The sequence below is a fragment of the Typopeltis vanoorti genome, chromosome 15, assembly GCF_054136105.1.
Source record: "Typopeltis vanoorti isolate ZY-2024b chromosome 15, IOZ_Tvanoo_1.0, whole genome shotgun sequence".
NCBI lineage: Eukaryota > Metazoa > Arthropoda > Arachnida > Uropygi > Thelyphonidae > Typopeltis > Typopeltis vanoorti.
In genome coordinates this window covers 119,113,855-119,133,561 of record NC_143563.1, presented here as the reverse complement: position 1 = coordinate 119,133,561, position 19,707 = coordinate 119,113,855, and the positions used below count along the sequence as shown (strand labels likewise).

General features: G+C 35.1%; 1 protein-coding gene across 7 annotated transcripts in view; it reads left to right on the top strand.

The window, feature by feature from the left end:
* Positions 1-19,707, top strand: part of drk (growth factor receptor-bound protein 2 drk) — a 230,243-nt gene that overhangs the window by 93,286 nt on the left and 117,250 nt on the right. For all 7 annotated transcript variants that reach the window (XM_090405856.1, XM_090405852.1, XM_090405855.1 and 4 more), the window contains one exon: positions 12,895-13,080. In XM_090405856.1, coding sequence (XP_090261982.1) covers positions 13,003-13,080 — 78 coding nt within the window. In that variant the 5' untranslated portion in view covers positions 12,895-13,002. The remainder of the gene's footprint in view (positions 1-12,894; positions 13,081-19,707) is intronic.

The following is a 19,707-nucleotide window of genomic DNA, read 5'->3' as shown; positions in this document are numbered from 1 at the left end:
TCCAAAGGATATTAATGCCTTCTTCAAATACTCCGGTTTATACAACATGCCATGTTCCTGTGGATTGTGAACAACAACAGAACAGATACTTCAGAATTAGCCCATCCTTCTCGATCTTTAACCACAGCATCGATTGGGATAACAACTCTATGCCTTATATAGAAGAAGATTTTCGATGTAGAAACTTTATAAAGAAGCCGCGGTTGTACTCCACTCTGGAGAAAATCTAAACAGAAATCAAGGAATGAGTCTGAAAACATCTGGAAAAGCCTAATAAGTTCACTCAGCTTACCAGAATTTCATTTTGCTAAAAACTATATAACACACTCAATAAACAGTGACTGATACACCACGTTCCATGCTTATGATGTTACACGTCACTTTTAATTTATTTGACTGTGTTATTCCCTTCTTCTTTTTTGCTAGTAAATGTTAGTGTGTACTATTATACTTGTCCTGAAGAAGCCAGACAGAATAGCTGGTGAAACTTGTTGACAATTATTGCATATCATTTACAGATATCTGGTCAACGAATAAAAAAAAAGAAAAAGCTCAAGTTTTATTGTTTAAGCGACCAAATACAAAACAAAAATGAACAGACTCGATGGGTATACAATGCATAAGGTACGTTCTTTGAAAAACTCAAATGTAAAAAAGCTAGAATGTTAAACTATCTAACCTTCTTGAAAAGATGTAGACAGTTCAACATCATTCCAGCTTTTTAACTATTAAAGAACAATTACAAAATTACAAAAAGAGCGAAACGTATTTTCTTTAAGGCATCTTTGTCTTTACTCCGTGAAAGAATTCAACAAGTTAGATTTGTACTTAGTAAAATAGACTTCAGATGCTTAGAACTTTTCGAAGACATCTCTAACAGCATAGATAGCAACCTATGGAATATTCTTGAACTGCATGGTTCAAAACAGTATATACATATGTATCTTTCTTAGAGAAAATAGTGTGTCTCTAATAAAAAGAAAAATTCGAAAAGGCTAAAATACACTGCGCATATGGTTATTAGTTAAATTTTATTCACCATCACTTTCTGACAGTAGCCACATTCTTTTGTGTGAGACTGGAATAAAATCACTTCCACCACCTTTGAAACATCTTGACCTTCCTGTTCATACTGCAATGGAGAAACGTTTTCTTCAGTAAAAGGAACTAAATTAGCATTAATTTCCAATAATTCTGAACATTGATTTTTTATTACCACGAACTAATCGTAATCAGTCGCTGAGATCCTATTTTGACTAGATCTTTGTATAATTCTTCATATCGCGCCATACATGACTTGAGTTCACTGTTAAGCTCGTTCAGTATTTCGATCATGTGTAAGAAAATGACTTCGCAGTTTACTAGCCATTTGAAGCTCTTCTTTAACTTCTTCCTGCAGTGAGTAGAATTTCTTCATAATCATCACTTTTTCTTTTTCATAGAGTTTCAAGGACAGCTTCTGTTATTTCATCATCAATAACAGCCTTATCAACCATCAATTCTTCAATATCTGCAGATGAAAAATCATCAAATCCTTCTCTGCCAACTGCATGCTAATCTGATGATATTGGGATATTCCAGTTGTATGCAAAGGTACAAGGTTTTTCTTTTTCACACATTAGTAGCTTTCCATCATGCATTTAAAGTTGATGGTTTCAATTCTGATAATGCCAACTTAGCAAGTTTGATGCCATCTAAAATAGAAAATTTCTTCCACGCATAATAACTGTCAGTAAATTATCCTTTTAATCTAATTTATCCAAAATGTATTGGAGTGTTCTTCTTTTGTAGCAAGTTTTGAAGGTAGCAATCATGCCCTGGTCTATTGGTTGTATTAAGGATGTTGTATTAGGTGGCAGAAAACAAAATTTCACATTTGGGTGTGATCAAGTTTTGAATGCAGATGAGACTTGCTGTTTTTTTTTTTTTGAAAAAAAATGCCAAGTAGAACTTATAGCGAAATCAGAAAAAAGTGTTGGTGTCTTAAAAGAGCAGCTGAGGATCGTGTGACTATTATTTTGCAGCAACACCTCAGGAGATCATATATTGAAATCATTAAAAGGTAGCAATCACACCTTGATCTAGTGGTTGTATTAAGGATGTTGTATTAGGTGGCAGAAAGCAAAATTCCACATTTGGGTGTTCTAAAACAGGATGACCAAGCGCATTGTCTGTAATCAATAAAAGTTTAAATTCCAGATTTTTTTCCATCAAATAGCGTTTGACTTCTGGAACAAAACAATGATGGAACCATTCATTCAAAATTTCTTTTGTAACCCAACCTTTTTTGTTTGCCTTCCAGCACACTGCTAACATGTTAAAATCCACATCTTTCATTGCCCGTGTTCTTAGGGATTGATTAATGAGTAATGGTTTCAGTATACGATCTCCTGAAGTGTTGCTGCAAACTTTCTCAAAAGTTTGCAGCAACACTTCAAAAATAATAGTCACACGATCCTTAGCTGCGCTTTTCAGCCACCAACACTTTTTGTGATTTCACTATATAAGTTCTGCTTGGCATTCTTTTCAAAAAAAAAAGCCTGTCTCATCTGCGATCCAAACTTGATCAGGAGTATAGCCACCATTTTCAATAATTTTAGACAGTTTTGAAAGAAATTCCCTAGTTGCCAGCTCATCTGCAGATGTGGCTTCTCATTTTATTTTTACATTATGAAGCGCGTATCTTTTGAAAAAGTTTGTAAGCCAACCTATGCTTGCATAAAAATCACAATTGTTGTTTGATGTTGTTGGCTCCTTTTCCTGAAACTGTTTGTACAACCATAATGCTTTCTCTTGGATGACATTTCCATCTAAAGGTATTCCTTTTTGTGGGCAATCTTCTATACACATCACTAGGGCCCTTTCCATCTTCACTTTTATAATGCCTCTCGTATACGATGACAACTTGGTACCTAATTTTGTTCCATAAAGAACCGATTTTTTAATGGCCTCTTCATTTTTCTTAATCAAAGGCACCCCAATGCAAAGCATTACCTGCTTACTGTGTTAAGCCGGCCCTGCCTCTTGGGTACCTTGTATGCCTTTTCCAGATCTACAAAGTTTAAATACAGATCCTTGTCATATTCCCATGATTTCTCAACTATTTGTCTTAAAGTCAACTATTTGTCCTGAACCCAGCTTGTTCTTCTCCAAGTTTCTCTTCCACAATCTTTCTCAACTTCTTTTCAACTCTGCTTGCATAAATCTTATCTGGAACACTTGGTAGAGAAATTCTTCTGTAATTCTCACATTCAGTTTTATTCCCTTTTTTAGAGATGGCCACTGTGAGAGTTATACTCCAATCATTGGGAATTCAAACTTCTGTCCAGGCCTTCTGAATTATGCAGTGTAGCCACTGCAAAACTTTTATACCTCCATACTTAACCATTTCTGTTTGATTATCATCTTCTTCAGCTGCCATTTTAAGTTTTTGATGGCTTTTTTTTTTACCTCTAGTATTGATGTGTACCTCTCTTTGCATTCCTATTGAAAATTTTCTTGTATGGTTCTGTCACTGCTTGGTACATTTAACAGTTTTTCAAAGTAATTACTCCAGACATCTAAGTTATTCTTAACTTTAGTTTTCATGCCACCTTTATTATCTTTGATTCCTTTTACAGCTCTTTCCTCCATTTCTAAGCTGCTTCAATAGCCTCCAGAACATTTTGTCACCTTCCTGATATTTATTTTCTATATTGTTACCAGTCTTCCCATGACTTTTGTTTAGCAACTTTTACACACAGCTTATCTCTCTTACATTTTTCTCTGTATTCTTTTAGGGCATTTGCTGACTTATTTGATAGGAACTTTTTTTTTTGTATGCTTTCTTCTTTCCAGGGTTGCTGCTTTAATTTCTTGTTTTTCTGTCCTTGCAGCAAATTCACCACATACCTTCGTATCTGAATCAATCAATCAATGTTTTCTTCAGAGTTTGCCACTGGGGTCACTTAAGGTTCAAAGCTAAATAACTGGGAGGAGACCTCCACATCGCCTTTCAGGAATGCCTGAGAACCAACTGGGCTTCTGACCTAATCTCCAATCCTCACCTTCAAGTGGTGTGCCCTGCTAGTAGGTATCTACTAAGTACTGAATGAACAAGAATGGGCTTGCAATTTGTATTCTCTTCCTCTTCCAAATCGTATTCTCTATTGGCTTGAACCCCAAATGCATATGATAGTATAACATGATGAGATTTCTTGTCATCCATTTGACTCTAAATTGCTTTATCTTTTCTTGAGATATACAATTTGCCATTACTGTCAGCAACTTATATTCACCTGCCTTATAATTCCACATAATTTGTTTTGCATTGATTCCTCTTGGTGCCTATTTATCCTCCAAGTTAGGAATTATGTGATTGCTCTCACCACCTGAGGACAAGTATGACATCTCAGTTACAGTCAGGTCCTCTGATGCCATAGCCAAATCCAAAACTCTTGATTCCTCATGTTTCTTCCTTCACATGCTGTATAAGACAGTTGTCTCTCAAGAAATCCAAAATTTCAGTTCCTTTATTCTTGCATGCTTACTACTTGTCTGCCTAGTTTATATCACTATAGTTAAATTCCTCTATGATGATCACTTGCTTTAAGTTTTAAAAGAGGTAAACCGTGAGTAGACATATCGGTACACAATAAATAACGGAAAAAACTCACGTAGAAAGATTATTTATTAGTATAATTTTCGCCTGTGTGTCACAGGCATCCTCAGTACATTAAGCTCAAAATTAAACACTAACTGACAATTCCAAAAAGCGCCACCTAAGTAGCTGGTGTAAGATAACTAAAAAGGTCAATAACTTTCCTAAAAAAAAAAAAATAAAATAAAAAATTAATATAATAAAAAGTTAGGAAAGATTAGCTGATTTGTAAAGTACTATCTCCCATAAAGGGGACAGACGTAAGCCGTCGGATCTGTTTAAGTTAGGAGAATGAAGTAGAGTTTCACATGTGAAACTCTACTTCAGTACTTTACAAATCAGCTAATCTTTCCTAACTTTTTATTATATTAATTTTTTTTTTTTTTTTTTTTTTTTTTTAGGAAAGTTATTGACCTTTTTAGTTATCTTACACCAGCTACTTAGGTGGCGCTTTTTGGAATTGTCAGTTAGTGTTTAATTTTGAGCTTAATGTACTGAGGATGCCTGTGACACACAGGCGAAACTTATACTAATAAATAATCTTTCTACGTGAGTTTTTTCCGTTATTTATTGTGTACCGATCACTTGCTTTGCACTTGCAAAACTATTCCATGGTCTCTAGCAATGTCCGACTAAATATCTTAGCTTATAAACATCTATCTCACACCATATATTCTCAAAGCCATTAGCATGTTATTTCCACTGTAATTCTCCACCCTGACAGGGCACAATTCTTCTCTTATCATGAATAACACTCACCCACCATGTTTACCTTCTCTATCCTTCCATAATTCTGTGCACTTCAATTTCTACCCTGTTAGAACATCCTCCTCAGTTAACCAAGTTTCACTGATAACAACAGTCTTTGGAGGGACTGAGTCAATCAGTGTCACAAACTCTTTCCCATTATTCTTAATGCCCCATGCATTTATATATAAACAAAGCAGGGCATTGCCAGTACCTGGCTCTATAATATAGTGTAGACCCTCTCATTTCTCAAGCCACTTTCCCCACATGAGGCCATCCCTGCAATGTTCTACCCATGCATCTCTAGTTTCCCTGCCCTGTGACTGCCTTGTAGGGTATTCACTCAAACTGCACGAAGAAGAAGAGAGGGTGACAGGAACCAGAATCCCTGCTCTTAAGACCAAACAGCATTCCACTTCAGACCTCCAGTATGCCAGGTTGTGGTATTTTACTAGGTGAAGAGGATAACACTTAGTGTCTAGTTGACCCTTTCCTACTTGAAGGAAATGCAGGAATTTTTGCTGGTTTTGCCAGAGCTCTGCTTATGGAAGTCAGGGTTGACTTGACAGGGAAAGGCTGTATATTGCTCATTAGTGGCCCAAAAATTACAGAGGGTGGTAGAGAGATCAAAGGATGTCAATTTGTTTAGCATACTTCAATGGCAGACATGGCTGAATCTCTAAGTTTCAACCTTTCCATGACACATGTTCAGTGATAGTGATGTAAGTAACGAGGTTGGCTATGGATCTTTAATGGTAGAAACCATGCTGGTGGTCAATGATTAGTTGATAGACACTTCTTGAGTAGCAAAGAATTTGGCTACTGATGATTTTCCCCATTATTTTGGAGAGGTCAGCGAGAATGGCATTTGGTCAGTAGTTTGATTTGACTGTATACTCCTGTCTCCCTTTTTAGAAATAGGATGAATATCAGATTGCTTCTACATGTTATGATAAGTACCAGCTATCTATAATGGACTGTAGAGACAATGTAGGGCAGGTGTTAGTTCTGGAGCAGAATGTTTGAAAGCAATTGGAGAGATGCCATCAGGGTCAGAAAACTTGTTATTTGGACAATACAAATAAGTTATATAGTAGCTTTCTGATGTCTTTTTGTCAAAAAATGACAAGAGGCATATGGTGCTTGGATTCCAATATGGTAGGAGGCAAATTAGAGGAAAAGAATAATCCAGGTGGTCAGCTGTATCTTTGGATTAAGTAGCATTGGTACTCTCAGGTTGAGAAAGAGGTGGAAGTGCAGCTGAGAAGTTGCATCCAGCAGCCTTAGCAAGGGACCAAAGGCATAGCTTTCGTTTGAACATGTTTCCTTTTCAAAATTCTTGTGATGATCTCATTTTGATTTTGTGTAATGCCTTTTTTGTGCTTTGTATGTTTATGTGTTGCATTCACACTTGACCAGTGGCGGACCGTTAACTTTTGGAGGCCTATCCAATTAACCAAAATTAACCCAAGTTTGGGTTAGTTGTGGTGACTCATTTGCCATTTTGTCGAAAAACTGTTTTTTTTTTTTTTATCCTTTTTTAATAGAAAAAATTATAGGCAACAGACATTGAAGAACTTTTTTATTTTATTTGATGCACTTGGATATACAACTTTTATATACAGTTATAATAAAAAAAAGTTTTGTATACATAACAAACATCAAAAGTAAATAAAAAATAAAATATATTAGGTATTACTTTTAGTAACAAACAAAAAAACGAAACAACAAATTCTCATATCAAGAATAAAGACTAAGAAAAAAAAATATAATAATACTTATTCTTAAAAATAAAATAAATATAACATTCCAGGAGTTATATAATGTAAGTTTTTTTTTAATACATTAAAGAGACATTTAAAGAGTAACTCTTCTGCATTTTTGCACTGCAAATTCTTATATTTGATCATCACATTGTAATTCTTTGGTTAAATCACAGTTTATGGAAAGAATTGATAAATAATTTAATCTTTCATTCGTCATTGTTGTCCTATATTTGTTTTCTATATAGGACATCCTGGAGAAGAATCGCTCCGCCTCACAGCTGGTGATTGGCAAGGCCAAAAAAAATTTTTAAGATTGTATAGCAATTCGGAAAAAAATCGACAAGTTTCTTTTCATAAATTAGCTTGAAAATATCACCGCATGAGTCTAGCTTAGTCTGTAAGTAGGATTTTAACTGAATGCATTCATTGACTAAATGTTCGTCTATATCATCCGAATAATAATCAATAACATTACATGCACTTTCCAAGTCAATATTTTCGATATTAATGTCTTGCAAATCCATTAAAAATTTGAATCGTTTGCTAAATTCCCTGTAGACATGGCCTCTTCTGTTTAAATTCATAATCAGCTTATCTAATTATCTAATGCAACGTATAGCGTATCACGTTTAAATTTTTCTGCTTCATTTAGCGAAACTTTCTCTGTAGATTTTCCTGAAAATTTTGAAGTAATACTTCTCTTTTTTAAATCACCGTATTCTTTTTCAACACTAGTACTTAATTTTTTGGCTGTCTCCTTGTATTCATTTAGTTTCTGATCTGATTGTTCTCGTAAGTTGCTCACGAACACTTCTAATGACGTAATCAATTTCTCACCTTCACATATGTCTAAGCCTGGGGTCTGAACTTTTTTGTTAACTAAATTGAATCTCTCTAAAATTTCTTCCCAAAAAACAGTTAAAATCGCAGTTTCAAGTTTCACCAAATCATTATATAATTTCTGTGCCTCTCTTCGAAAATCAAGTTTCTCATCTATATTGTCATTAAACGTTTTTAATGTGTTCATTATATCACCATAACTATTTTTTAAAGCTCTAACAGCATCATAGTGACAAGACCATCTAGTCTGGCTTAAACCTTTTATCGAAAATTTTAGTTTTGTTTCACGATTTAGAAGCTCCCACCTATGGGTAGATGCAAAAAAGAAAACATATATTTGTTGCACTATTCCAAAAAAGTTCACAATTTAAGTTGCAACTTTAATCGCTTCTCCTCCAACTAGATTTAGGGAATGCGCATCACATGGCACATAATCAGCGTATTTATTTTTTGTTTGAGATGTGCTTGCACACCATTGTATCGACCAGACATATTTGCCGTGTTGTCAAAAGACTGTCCTCTACAATTATCCAATGGCAGTCCATTTTTTTCTAGAAATTCTTGTAAGGAATTGAATAAAGATAGGCAAATGTGACTACAAATTTTGAAAAGTGTATGAAAGATTCACATCTTTCATACACTTTTCCCTCAAAACAATATCGTACTATAATAGCTAGTTGGTCATTGTGGGACAAATCTTGTGTCAAGACCATCACGAGTAGTACTTTGCATCGTCACTATTTATTTCAGCTAAAATTTTTTTTATTACTTGTTTTCCCATAATCTCTATTATTTGTTTTTGATAAGTACGAAGTGAAAGGCTTTGGTTGCAGTTCTCGTTGTTGGATATGTTTGCGCATGAATGGATCGAACTCTGCTAGTAATTCCAGAACCCCCCATAAAATTATCATTGTGCGGAGGGCCAAATATTTCCTTGTGAACTCTGAATGCTAAGCCTCTTACACTTAAATATTTCACAACTACAATAACACGTTTTAGGACATTGTGGTAATATTCCGTATCTTTTCTTAGTTGCTCCTGCAACTGTGTGTCAATAACAGACTTATTTTCTTTAAGTGTTAACCATACTAACAATGATTTTCTATGTTCATTAGAATTTTCGTGACTTTTTAAACATGGTCCCATATGTTTCCAGTCAGAGAATCCGGTTGTGTATTGAGAAGGGATTTCAGAGAAAAGTTTGCACACTAGACAAAAAACACTTCCCATACTGGTAGAATAGCACAACCAAGACCTTTCCAGTAATTGACCATGTTTAATTTTTTTTCGCAAAGAACTTATTTGAAAATGATCTGTTTTGTTTTTTGTAATACCTTGTTGAAACTGGATATATATTTTTTAGATCTTTATTTTGGAAATAAGTCATTTCATGTGAGAGACAGTGATTAATAAAATTATCATCTAGCTGTGTAGGCCACACACCTAGTCAATATATTTAGCAAGCAACTCTGCATTTTTTAAAGCCTCTTCTGCCTCTTTATCACTATCTTCTTGCAAAACAGCAACAGAGACTTCAGAGAGCTGGTCATCGTCTAGGTCTTGTATATTTTTATCTGGTACTGAATGTCCATCATCGTCAACATTGTTTTTAGAGGTTCTCACTTGTGATTTTAGTCCTAGTAATTCTTCCTTATTGTTATATACATTTTGTTGTTTTTTCTATTTCTCTTTGGTTAAGTTATTCTCTCTTTCGCTTATTACTGCACCTATATCGTTTAGATTTTCATTTTTATTTTCCAATACAAAAAAATTTGAAATTTTGGCACATTTACTTCTTTCTTTTTCTCTATTTAATTGTATTTTTCGTTTTAAATTGTATTTAAAACGAATACAATTTTCTACGCTTTTATATTTTCTACCAGACATTTTTTAGGTATTTATTTAATCTGAAAAGAAATAAAAAAAACTAAAAAAATCCACCATCATATTAGGTTGTTTAACGTTTAATGTATATTTATGTAGTATTGAGTAAACTTTGCCGATACTTACCAGTGAAGAAACGAAACACCAACAGAGTTCAGTACACTTCAGTATTCAACTATACTGTACTATACATAACCTCAAATGTCAAACAGTGAGAGCAGAAAATATATATGTGAGAGCTACACTAAGCTAACAAGCTTTAGATGAGCTGGATGAGCTAGACTTGCACTCCCATTCCGACGTTGCTATATTATTTGCATAATTGACAAATGACAAAGTATATTTTGATTTTACCAACAGAGGCGATAGAAGACAGAGCCATATTTACTGTCATTTTAAACATTGATATTTAATATTTAATTCAAATCCAATAATGTTGCAAATTAACGATTTTAATGTTACCTAGGCACGAAAAAATTTTGTATAATTTATTTTTTCTTAAATTTGTAATTTAAATTGTTTTTATTTTTATTTTTTTTGACCGCGAAAGGCGCCTTGGGCTGAAGCCCATGCCTAAGTCCGCACTTGACATATCTTTTCAGATTAGCCAAAATTTGTTCATACCAAGTGTCACATAACACTCTTGACATGTTCACTAGCATCCTCGAGACAGAAGAAGAAACTTTCCATTTTAGAATTTCTGCAAATGTTAAAATCGAAAGTGAATTTAATGTCTCCCTTTGCTACTATTCACTGGTTTATGGTATGAATTTGTCAATCATATGATTCACTTTGTATAAATTCCTTTTTTACCCCAGTACTGAATGCACTCTCTGTAAACTGTCAATCTTCCATCAGTGTCTACATCAGGTACATCTATTTGACTGTGAATCAGATTTTAGATAGGAGGGAAACGAGTGATATGATAGAGACCTTCAAATTAGTTAAGAGATTTTATCAGATTTATACAGAAGGGATTATACACTAGTGTTCAGAACCTAAGGACGATCACTCTATCTGAAGATTATAACCACAAATTCAAACAAATCAGCTTGTAGCTGCACGAAGCAAATTGTGTTTGAAGGAAGCTCTTTTCATGAAGGAATGAAGTTGCAAACTTGGATGTCTTGTAATGTCTCAAAGACATGATCTAGATGATTTCATGTGGGAAAGAATTACAAAAAGCTTGAAGAAGGCTGCAGAATCACTGGTATGGCCAGAGAGTTTGGAATCTCTCATATTGTTGTATCCAGGTGTCCTTGGCATCATTTCAAGCCAATGGAATGTGTTCCAGACATTTGCTAAGAGGTCTTCCTCGCTCTACCATGAAGCATGAAGACAGATTTTTGGTTACAACAGTAAAACATAATCAATTCATCATAGCAGGTCAACTTGCAAGTTGGCTCCATTCAAGCACAGGTATGCAGATATCTCAACAAACTGTGGCAAGACATTTGCAACAAGTAGTCCTATATGTCCAAAGGCCCTGTAGTCTGCATCCCTTTATCCACAGCTCATCATACAGCATTTTTTCAGTGATGTTGTATCCATAAATATTGGACAAGGCACCGATGGGCTAATGTGCTCTTTACAGATGAGAGTCATTTTAGTCTTTCCTCTGATTCTAGTCGACACTTAATCTCACATGAAAGTGATAATGCTTATCATCACAAGAATGCTCTTGCAAAAGAATAGATGTGGTAGTGCTGGGATCGTTGTGTGATAGAGCATTATGCTTAATGGATGCACTGAACTACAAGTGCTAGAAAAAAAGTGACTATGACTGGTGAATGATATTGCAAAGAAGTTCTTCAATGTCATGTTTCATTGTTCCATGAACCGAGCCGTGGAGATTCTTTTGAATCGAGTGGTCAGCATGCTACCCAAGTCTCAACTCCCATAGAATACATTTGGGATGCCATATGGAGACACATTGCTGCTTAAAATTCTCCTCCAGAAAACAAACAAGGCCTTATCCTTGCTCTGAAGGAGGAGGAGTGTGCCAGTTTGCTCAAGAACTCCTGAATCAGTTGGTGCTAAGCATGGTTACAACATTATGAAAGCTGCATCGCAATTCGAGATGGACATATTCCATTCTGAAATGTCTCTCCACATAGTTTTCTGTAAGCATTGTACATTAATTCCTTAACTACATCATTAGGAAATTTGTAGTGTTTGCCAAAAACATATTGCAATTTAATTAGTACCAAATTTAAAACACATTTTTTGTGTAATATAAAATATTTACCTGTATGTGAAAAAAATTTTTCACATACAGGTAAAAATGTAGTTCGTCCTTAGCTTTTGGACACCAGCATTCTTAAAGCACACCCTTCTTTATGCACATTCTAGGCCATCCCTAGAATGTGCATAAAAGAAGGGTGTGAGCAGCAGAATTTTTAAATGAAGAATGGTTGTTGAGTGGAACACGTTGCCAAACTGTGTTGTGAATGCGGAAAGTGTAAATGATTTCAAGATTAAAAAAAATAGACATGTTGCTAGTTATGTGGTTCCCCTACAACGAGTACTGACTCTAAACACGATGTCAATGTCGAAACCTCTTTGTCAAGCTCACATAGAGGTTACTGTAATAATAATAATATAATAAATCACTTGGTACTTATTATAGAAATGGATTTCATCAACAGAGTTCAGCTAGTGCATTCAGCTCTTAAAGTATTGACCATTTATTTTGTTTGAATGATATATCTATGTTGCATCCAGAAGAATGACTCTTACTCTGTGGCTATAAAACAAATTTCGAATCCATGTCAGTGATACATTGAACATTTTTCTGGACATATGGAATTCAAGCTGAGTTATCTATTTCACAGGTGATTTTACTTACATGGGAGAAAACAGACCAAATTCTTGGAATGAATATAGCAAGGCATTTTATATTAAGTATATAATCATATTTTCAGCTCTGGTAATAAACTTCTTTCAACTTAAAATAGTAACTTTATATATATGTATATCTTATTGTTATCTTTGATAGTCATTTAATATATTGTCCAGGTTTGCATGAAGCTGGTGATATAGGATAACCAACAAGTGTTACAAATCAACTGCTGGAACACTGGATATCTTATTTGTGAATAGTAGAAACATATACTTTTTTTAAATATGGAGGCCATTGCAAAACATGATTTCAATGCTACAGCTGATGATGAACTAAGCTTCAGGAAAGGACAAGTGTTAAAAGTAAGATTTTAGAGCAGCTTTCAATCTTTTTCTTTCAAATTTAGTACAGTACTGTATTATAAAATTGACTTATAAATTAGTACTTACCATGTAGTTTGAACTGGCATTATTAATATGTCCTTCAGTTATTATTGTATTAGTTACAGTGAAATTGTTATGCAGCATTTCATGCCAGATTTCGAATCTTGGTTTAAATTCTCCATCCCTTTCTGGTTTTATTTTAGTATGTTAGTGACCTTATCTGTTTTAGTTGTTCTGATAGATAGTACCGTTCTCTTGCTTGTCATTATGCATCACTTGAGTAAACACTCTGAAGAATATCATTGCAACAGTAATTTCACTAATCATTATAGATTTTGCATTTTTTACATATGTAAAATGTATGGAAAAGTGTACCATAAGTTTAGTATTAATGAAAGTGGTAATAAAGTGGATGGAAGGGGTGAGTGTAAAATTTGATGTGGTGAAATTTTCTATATCAATTTTACTGAGGTCACAAACCATGAGGAAAGAGAAAAATTGTAAATTACTATATTTTAAAGAAGTGCTGATTGTAAACTTATAAAGCTAACTATCAAAAGGAATGATATGGAAATTGTTCACAAATTATAAAAATATTGTAAAGGTTAAAATTGTGAATTATATTGGTTTGATGTAACAGAATGTAAAAAGTAATTCTTTAAGTTAAGGAGATTAGACCAGATTATGTTGGTGACTTAAAAGTAAACAAAAGTATTGAAGGTCGTTCAGGTATAGAGATTGTTGCCACCAACTCTGAATGTCAAAACAACGGTGAATTAAGTTATTTACAGAAGAATCGGGGGTCTCTGACACTAAAAACCAAGGTGCTTCTGAATCATATAAAAGAAGCCTTGAGAACCTAGAGAAGGCTGGCTGTTCAGGAGTTTTGGTTCAAGGCTGTTCGAGGAGTTTGTTTGTCTTGTGGAAGATGAACAACCAGCCCAGGAGAAGAAGGTCATTCTATGGAGATGTATTTCCAGTAGCAGAACATGCAACCAAATATGCGCCGTCGACAGTAGATCCAAACACTAACAGTGAGCTATGCTACATATCCCGGACGAGGACTACACCAGGATGACCGCCGAAAGCCGTTCAGCAAAGGCTAGGATATAGGACCGAGGAAAGCAGTCAGCAGAACCACCAAAAGTCATCCAGACTGGTAGGACTGTATTTGTTTCTATGAATTTGTGAGTAGATTTTAATATTTTAATGCTGAGATCGTGAACAAGAATTGTATGTCCATTGAACATAGCTTTGTTAAAAATTAATTGTTTAAGTCGCTATAAGTAGTAATTGAGGCTAAAAGTTAGCTAGTTTTACATTTGAGAAGAATGTTAGTCAATGATATTGATTGTGACAGCCAGTAATTGCCTAGAGTTTGTAATACAAGTTTTTCTTAGCATTGTGAATTGCAGGTCTATATTGTAAGATTACGACTTCAAGTTTAAAGCAGAAATTAGAGAGAATTTGTTTAATATTGTATTGTGCTTAAGGTAAAATAAACATGTTTTGTTTGTTTAACAACTATCGCCTGATTTTTGACCAATGTACTGTCTCACAATAAAAACCAAACCTGTGTGCTTAAATTAGAGAAACTGAAAATATTTAATGTATTATTTTTGAAAATGATCTATTCTATAAGTGTTATAACTATTCTTCCTGTGCCATAACTTTAATTCAGGATGGCACAGTTGAAAAAACAAATTTCCCCTGAATTATATCACGTGGAGAATAGTTACCACTGGATCCATGAATTGCCTATTCTAGAGGTCTTTTCACTAACAGCGCTAACGCTTGTAGGTAGTATAAGGGATTTCAAGCGGGGACTGAATTAATCGGCTTAAGTTAGAACACGGTAAAGAGAACTTAACAGAGAGATTTAAACGAGTAGAAGTAAGGTAGACATTAGAAAGAGAATAAGATAAATAAATAAAATCATAGAATATAACTAACGGTGCAGTTTGACTGTTCGAAATAATCATCAGAATTGTTACAGTGGGGGCATGAATTAGACCACAAAATGAGTATAAAGTTTTTTTTTTTTTTTGTTTTTTTTTAATTACATTAATTGGGTGCTTATACTATGGCAGTCAGTAATAAAATTCTCACTGATTTTTTAAAAAAACTGATGCAAATTATTGTATAATTTTATTAGTTTAATCATTTAAAATAAAAAATAAAAAAACATATACTATAGCTGACTGCCATCAGAGCTTATTTTGGTTTACAGCAATAACTTTTGTTTGCCATTATTGAACTAAGAAATTTTGGTGCTTATTCTTCCTTTCTAAAATATTTCATTAAACCAGTTCTTATACAAATTTATGTATAAGTTTATTCATTTCTGCATTATATTACGGGAAAAATTTTCAAAAAATATTCCATAGTGCAATTTTTTCTATACCATTACTGGTTTAAAATATGTATAATAGATTCATTTCAAAATATTTATTTTCAATAATGAATAGAAATTGTGCATGTGTAAGCAGTATCAATAACAATATCATCATGATTATCTAGAGAAGTAAGAAGCAGTTTTCTGATTTTGAAGTAACAGAAAACTTCACAGAAATCGTTCAAAAACTTGCTCTAGGTACAGTACTCTCTCTCTCAAACTCGAATTCGAACAAACTCCTAGGGACCATAGGAACTGTTTGTTGTAGTGGTTAGGCACAACATTGTGCCTAGTGAAAGTTGACTTAATGAGTAATTTATCATCTGAATATGTTACTGTCTGGCAGAAAATATAAACTTTGTAATTACAAAAATTCCATCATTGTCAAGTTCTCTCTCGCTCACACACACACACATATATATATATATATTTTACATATATATATATATATATATATATATATATATATAAAATCTAATCCTGTGGCCTCCTCTTTAAGAGAGTTGCAGCTAGTGAACAGTCTGCTTCCATGCCTCTCTATTTCTTGTTTTTGTAAGATTCTTGCCCATCCAATCTCTGATGTTGCCTTTCCATTGCAGTCGGGTCTTCCTCTCCTTCCCTTCACCATCCCCTGCAATAGTATTCTGGGAAGCTCTCCAGGAGAACCCCTTATCAAATGTCCTGCAAACGCTATTTTTCTTCTTTGGATACTAGCCATATAGTCTCTTTTCATTTTGAATCTTTTAAGAACCTCTTCATTGCTCACTGTTTCAGTCCAACTGATACGATCCATTTTTCTCAAGCACCACATTTCAAATATACCACATATTTTTCCAAATATGTGGTATATTTGTAAAAATGCTACTTTTGCTTTTTTAATTCTGTTCTTAATTTTATAATTAGATCTGTTGTCTTCTGTTATCCAGCTCCCAAGGTATTCAAAACTTTTTACATTTTCTATTCTTTGTCCGTTCAAAGGGATTTCCATCCCATCATTTCCTTTCCTTGAAATCTTCATCACTTTTGTCTTCTGAATGTTTATTTTCATTTTATATCTCTTATTTCCAACCCTGTTTAGTCTGTTCAAAATTCTTTACAAGCCTTCCTCTGTTTCACTCATAAGCACAATGTCATCGGCATATCTTATATTATTTATCAGATGTCCATTTATCTTTATTCCATCATTCAGATCTTCCAAGGCCTCCCTCATCATCTATTCACTATAGACATTAAAAAGGAGTGGGGACATCCCACACCCTTTCTTATGGGGATCCATTCAGTATCCTCTCCTTCAAATCTGACCTTGGCTTGAGTTTTGTATATTCTGAACAAAATTCTCATAACATTTTTATCTATTCCTATTTTATGCAAAATATCAAATAAAACAGAGTGATTAATGTTATCAAAAGCTTTTTCATAGTCCACAAAGCATAGATATAAATCTTTCTTGCACTTGGTCATTCTTTCCCCCAATATCCGTAGTGTTGTAATAGCTTCCCTGTTTCTCCTGAAACCAAACTGTTCTTCATTTAATTCCCTCTCTGTCATCTGTTCCATTCTTCTATATATTATGTTGATTAGGACTTGTGCAACATGGCTAATCAACCTGATAGTTCTGTGCTTGCTACAATCCATCATTCTTGTTGTCTTGGTAATAGGAATAAAAATAGCTTTTATGAATTCTTAGGTATTCTATCATCCTCTAGACTTTTATTTATTTATTTAGCGTATGGCTCGCACATGAAAAGTTACATTACATTAATCCTTAATATATATGGACATAGTAATAGACATATGTACAATAAGAAGACATAATACAGTCATAAAAGAGACACCCAAGAATCAAGAATAGGCTACAACTGAATGTCTAGGTTGATTATCTAGTCGACTGCACTTGGTGTAGCATGGATGAAGTCTGACAGGTTTCCACTGTATGCAGGTAGGATACATTCTGCTATAATATGATTAATTGTCTGGCGGGGTGATCCACAGTCGCACCTGAGTGAGGCAATCATGCCCCATTTGTAAAGGTGGTCTGCACATCTGCAATGGTTGGTGCGGATTCGGTTAAGGGCAGACCAAGTTTTCCGAGGTAGGTCAAAACCCGAAGTTATCTGTGTTGGGTCCACTAATTCGTGGAAGATCCCTGTTGAAGTGTTACACCAGGACTCTTTCCACTTCTCCTTCAGGTGGAAGCTTGTCTCTGCAAGATTTTTTGCTGTTAAGATTGGAGGGTGCCTTGACTTTAGCCTGTTTATTTCTAGGGGTGGGATGTCTTCATGGATTGGAAGATTTTGGATTTCCATGATTTTGCTGTATTCATGTAGAAGAAAGTTGGATCTGCAGATGTATGGAGGCGGGATGTTGCTTAGCACTGGGAGCCAGTAGGTTGGGGTTGATTTTACAGTTCCAGAAATAAGGCACATAGTGGTGTTAAGCTGGGCATCAACCAAATACACATGGGCGCTGTTCAGCCATACCGGTGAGCAGTATTCAGCTGTAGAGAAAACGAGGCCAAGAGCAATGTAGCGAAGCGTTGTTGCTGAGGCACCCCAAGTTGTTCCACATAGTTTTTGCAGTATATTGTTTCTTGTTTTTAGCTTGGATGCTGTGTTAATGAGATGTGGTTTAAAAGATAGTGTTCTATTTAGAGTGACGCCCAGATATTTCGGGAATCTGTCGTAGTGTAGCAGTTTGTGGTTGAAGTAGACCATGAGTTCTTTGTTAGCCTGGTTATTGTTCAGGTGGAAGCATGAAACGTGTGTTTTGCTAGGATTTGGGCGTAATCTCCATTTGCTGAAATATTCATCTAGGACTGCAAGGTCATTTGTTAGTGTATCTTCCATTGTAGTAAAATTGGTGTGTCTGGTGGCTAGAGCAATGTCATCAGCATAGCAAAACTTCTTAAAGGCTGTATCTGCGATGTATAAGTTAAAAAGAAGGATTGCCAGAACTGACCCCTGTGGTAATCCATTATCCAGTGTTCTTTGTTTGCTTTTGTTCTCGTCCATACACACTTGGAACAGGCGATTGCTTAGCATGTTATCGATTAGTTTTGTTATTGTTTTGCAAGGGACTGCACCGAGCAGCTTGCAGACTGCACCATGCCTCCAGACTCTGTCATAAGCTGCAGCAAGATCTAACAAAAGCTACAGCTGTTTTTTGGCATTGTTGGTAGCCTGCCTCTATATGTGTGGTGAGTGACAGAACCTGATCACAGCAGCTTCGTTTATGTCTGAATCCAGCCTATTCCACTGGGACTTGTTCTAATATCTTAGGGGCAATTCTATTAAGGATGAGCCTTTCTAGGAGCTTATAGCAGGGCAATTGGTCGGTAGTTTTCTGGTTTGTTGTTGGTTTTTCCTGGTTTTAAAATGGGGATAATTTTTGTCCTCTTAAACTCTTTTGGAAGTCTACCAGTCTGGAGGATGTCAGAGAAAAAGCAAGCCAACCACTGTCGAGCTTTTTGGCCTGTCTTCAACAGGAAATCAGGTTGAATTCCATCGAAACCTGGAGCCTTGCCTGGTTTCATATCCATTAGAGCAGTGTTAATATCTTCAAGAGTGAAGGGCCGTGAGTATAGAGGGTCTGATGGTCTGTTATGCTTCAAATATGTAAGTTCTCTTTTTATTTGAAGAGTGTGTTGTTTGTCCTTGGTGGTATATCTTGACGTGTTGACAATATGTGATGCATATTGGTTAGGAGAAATAGCTGATTGTTCCCAGACAGTCAGGATGCCACTACCTAGTTTTCTTAGAAGGCTCCACGCTTTTCTACTGGAGTGCCGAAAATCGAGTCTTTCTACTGTTTCAGTCCATTTCTTCTGTCGGTTGGTGTCGAGGCTGTGAATGAGTTCATCTGCAATGTCAGGATCGCCACACTCTAGATATTCTTGATACAGTTTATTATTATCATCATCCCATCCAGGAATATATTCTTTCCGGAAGCCTCTTGGTATGGTCTTCTTACCTACAGCCAAGACAGCTCCTGCGAATCTCTTGTAATTACTGCTTGTTGGAGGGATCCAATGGACATATTTGTCAAGGTATCCCAGTCAGCTTTCTGGAAGTTCCAACGGGGACGTTGGATGGATCTGACAAGGGGTACCTGCAGACCTACCTCTAATATAATTGGTCTGTGTTGGCTTTGGGGAAAGTTGGAGAGAACTCTTCTCGATGTAGGTAACGGTCGTCCACTGTTGTCTTGAGTGA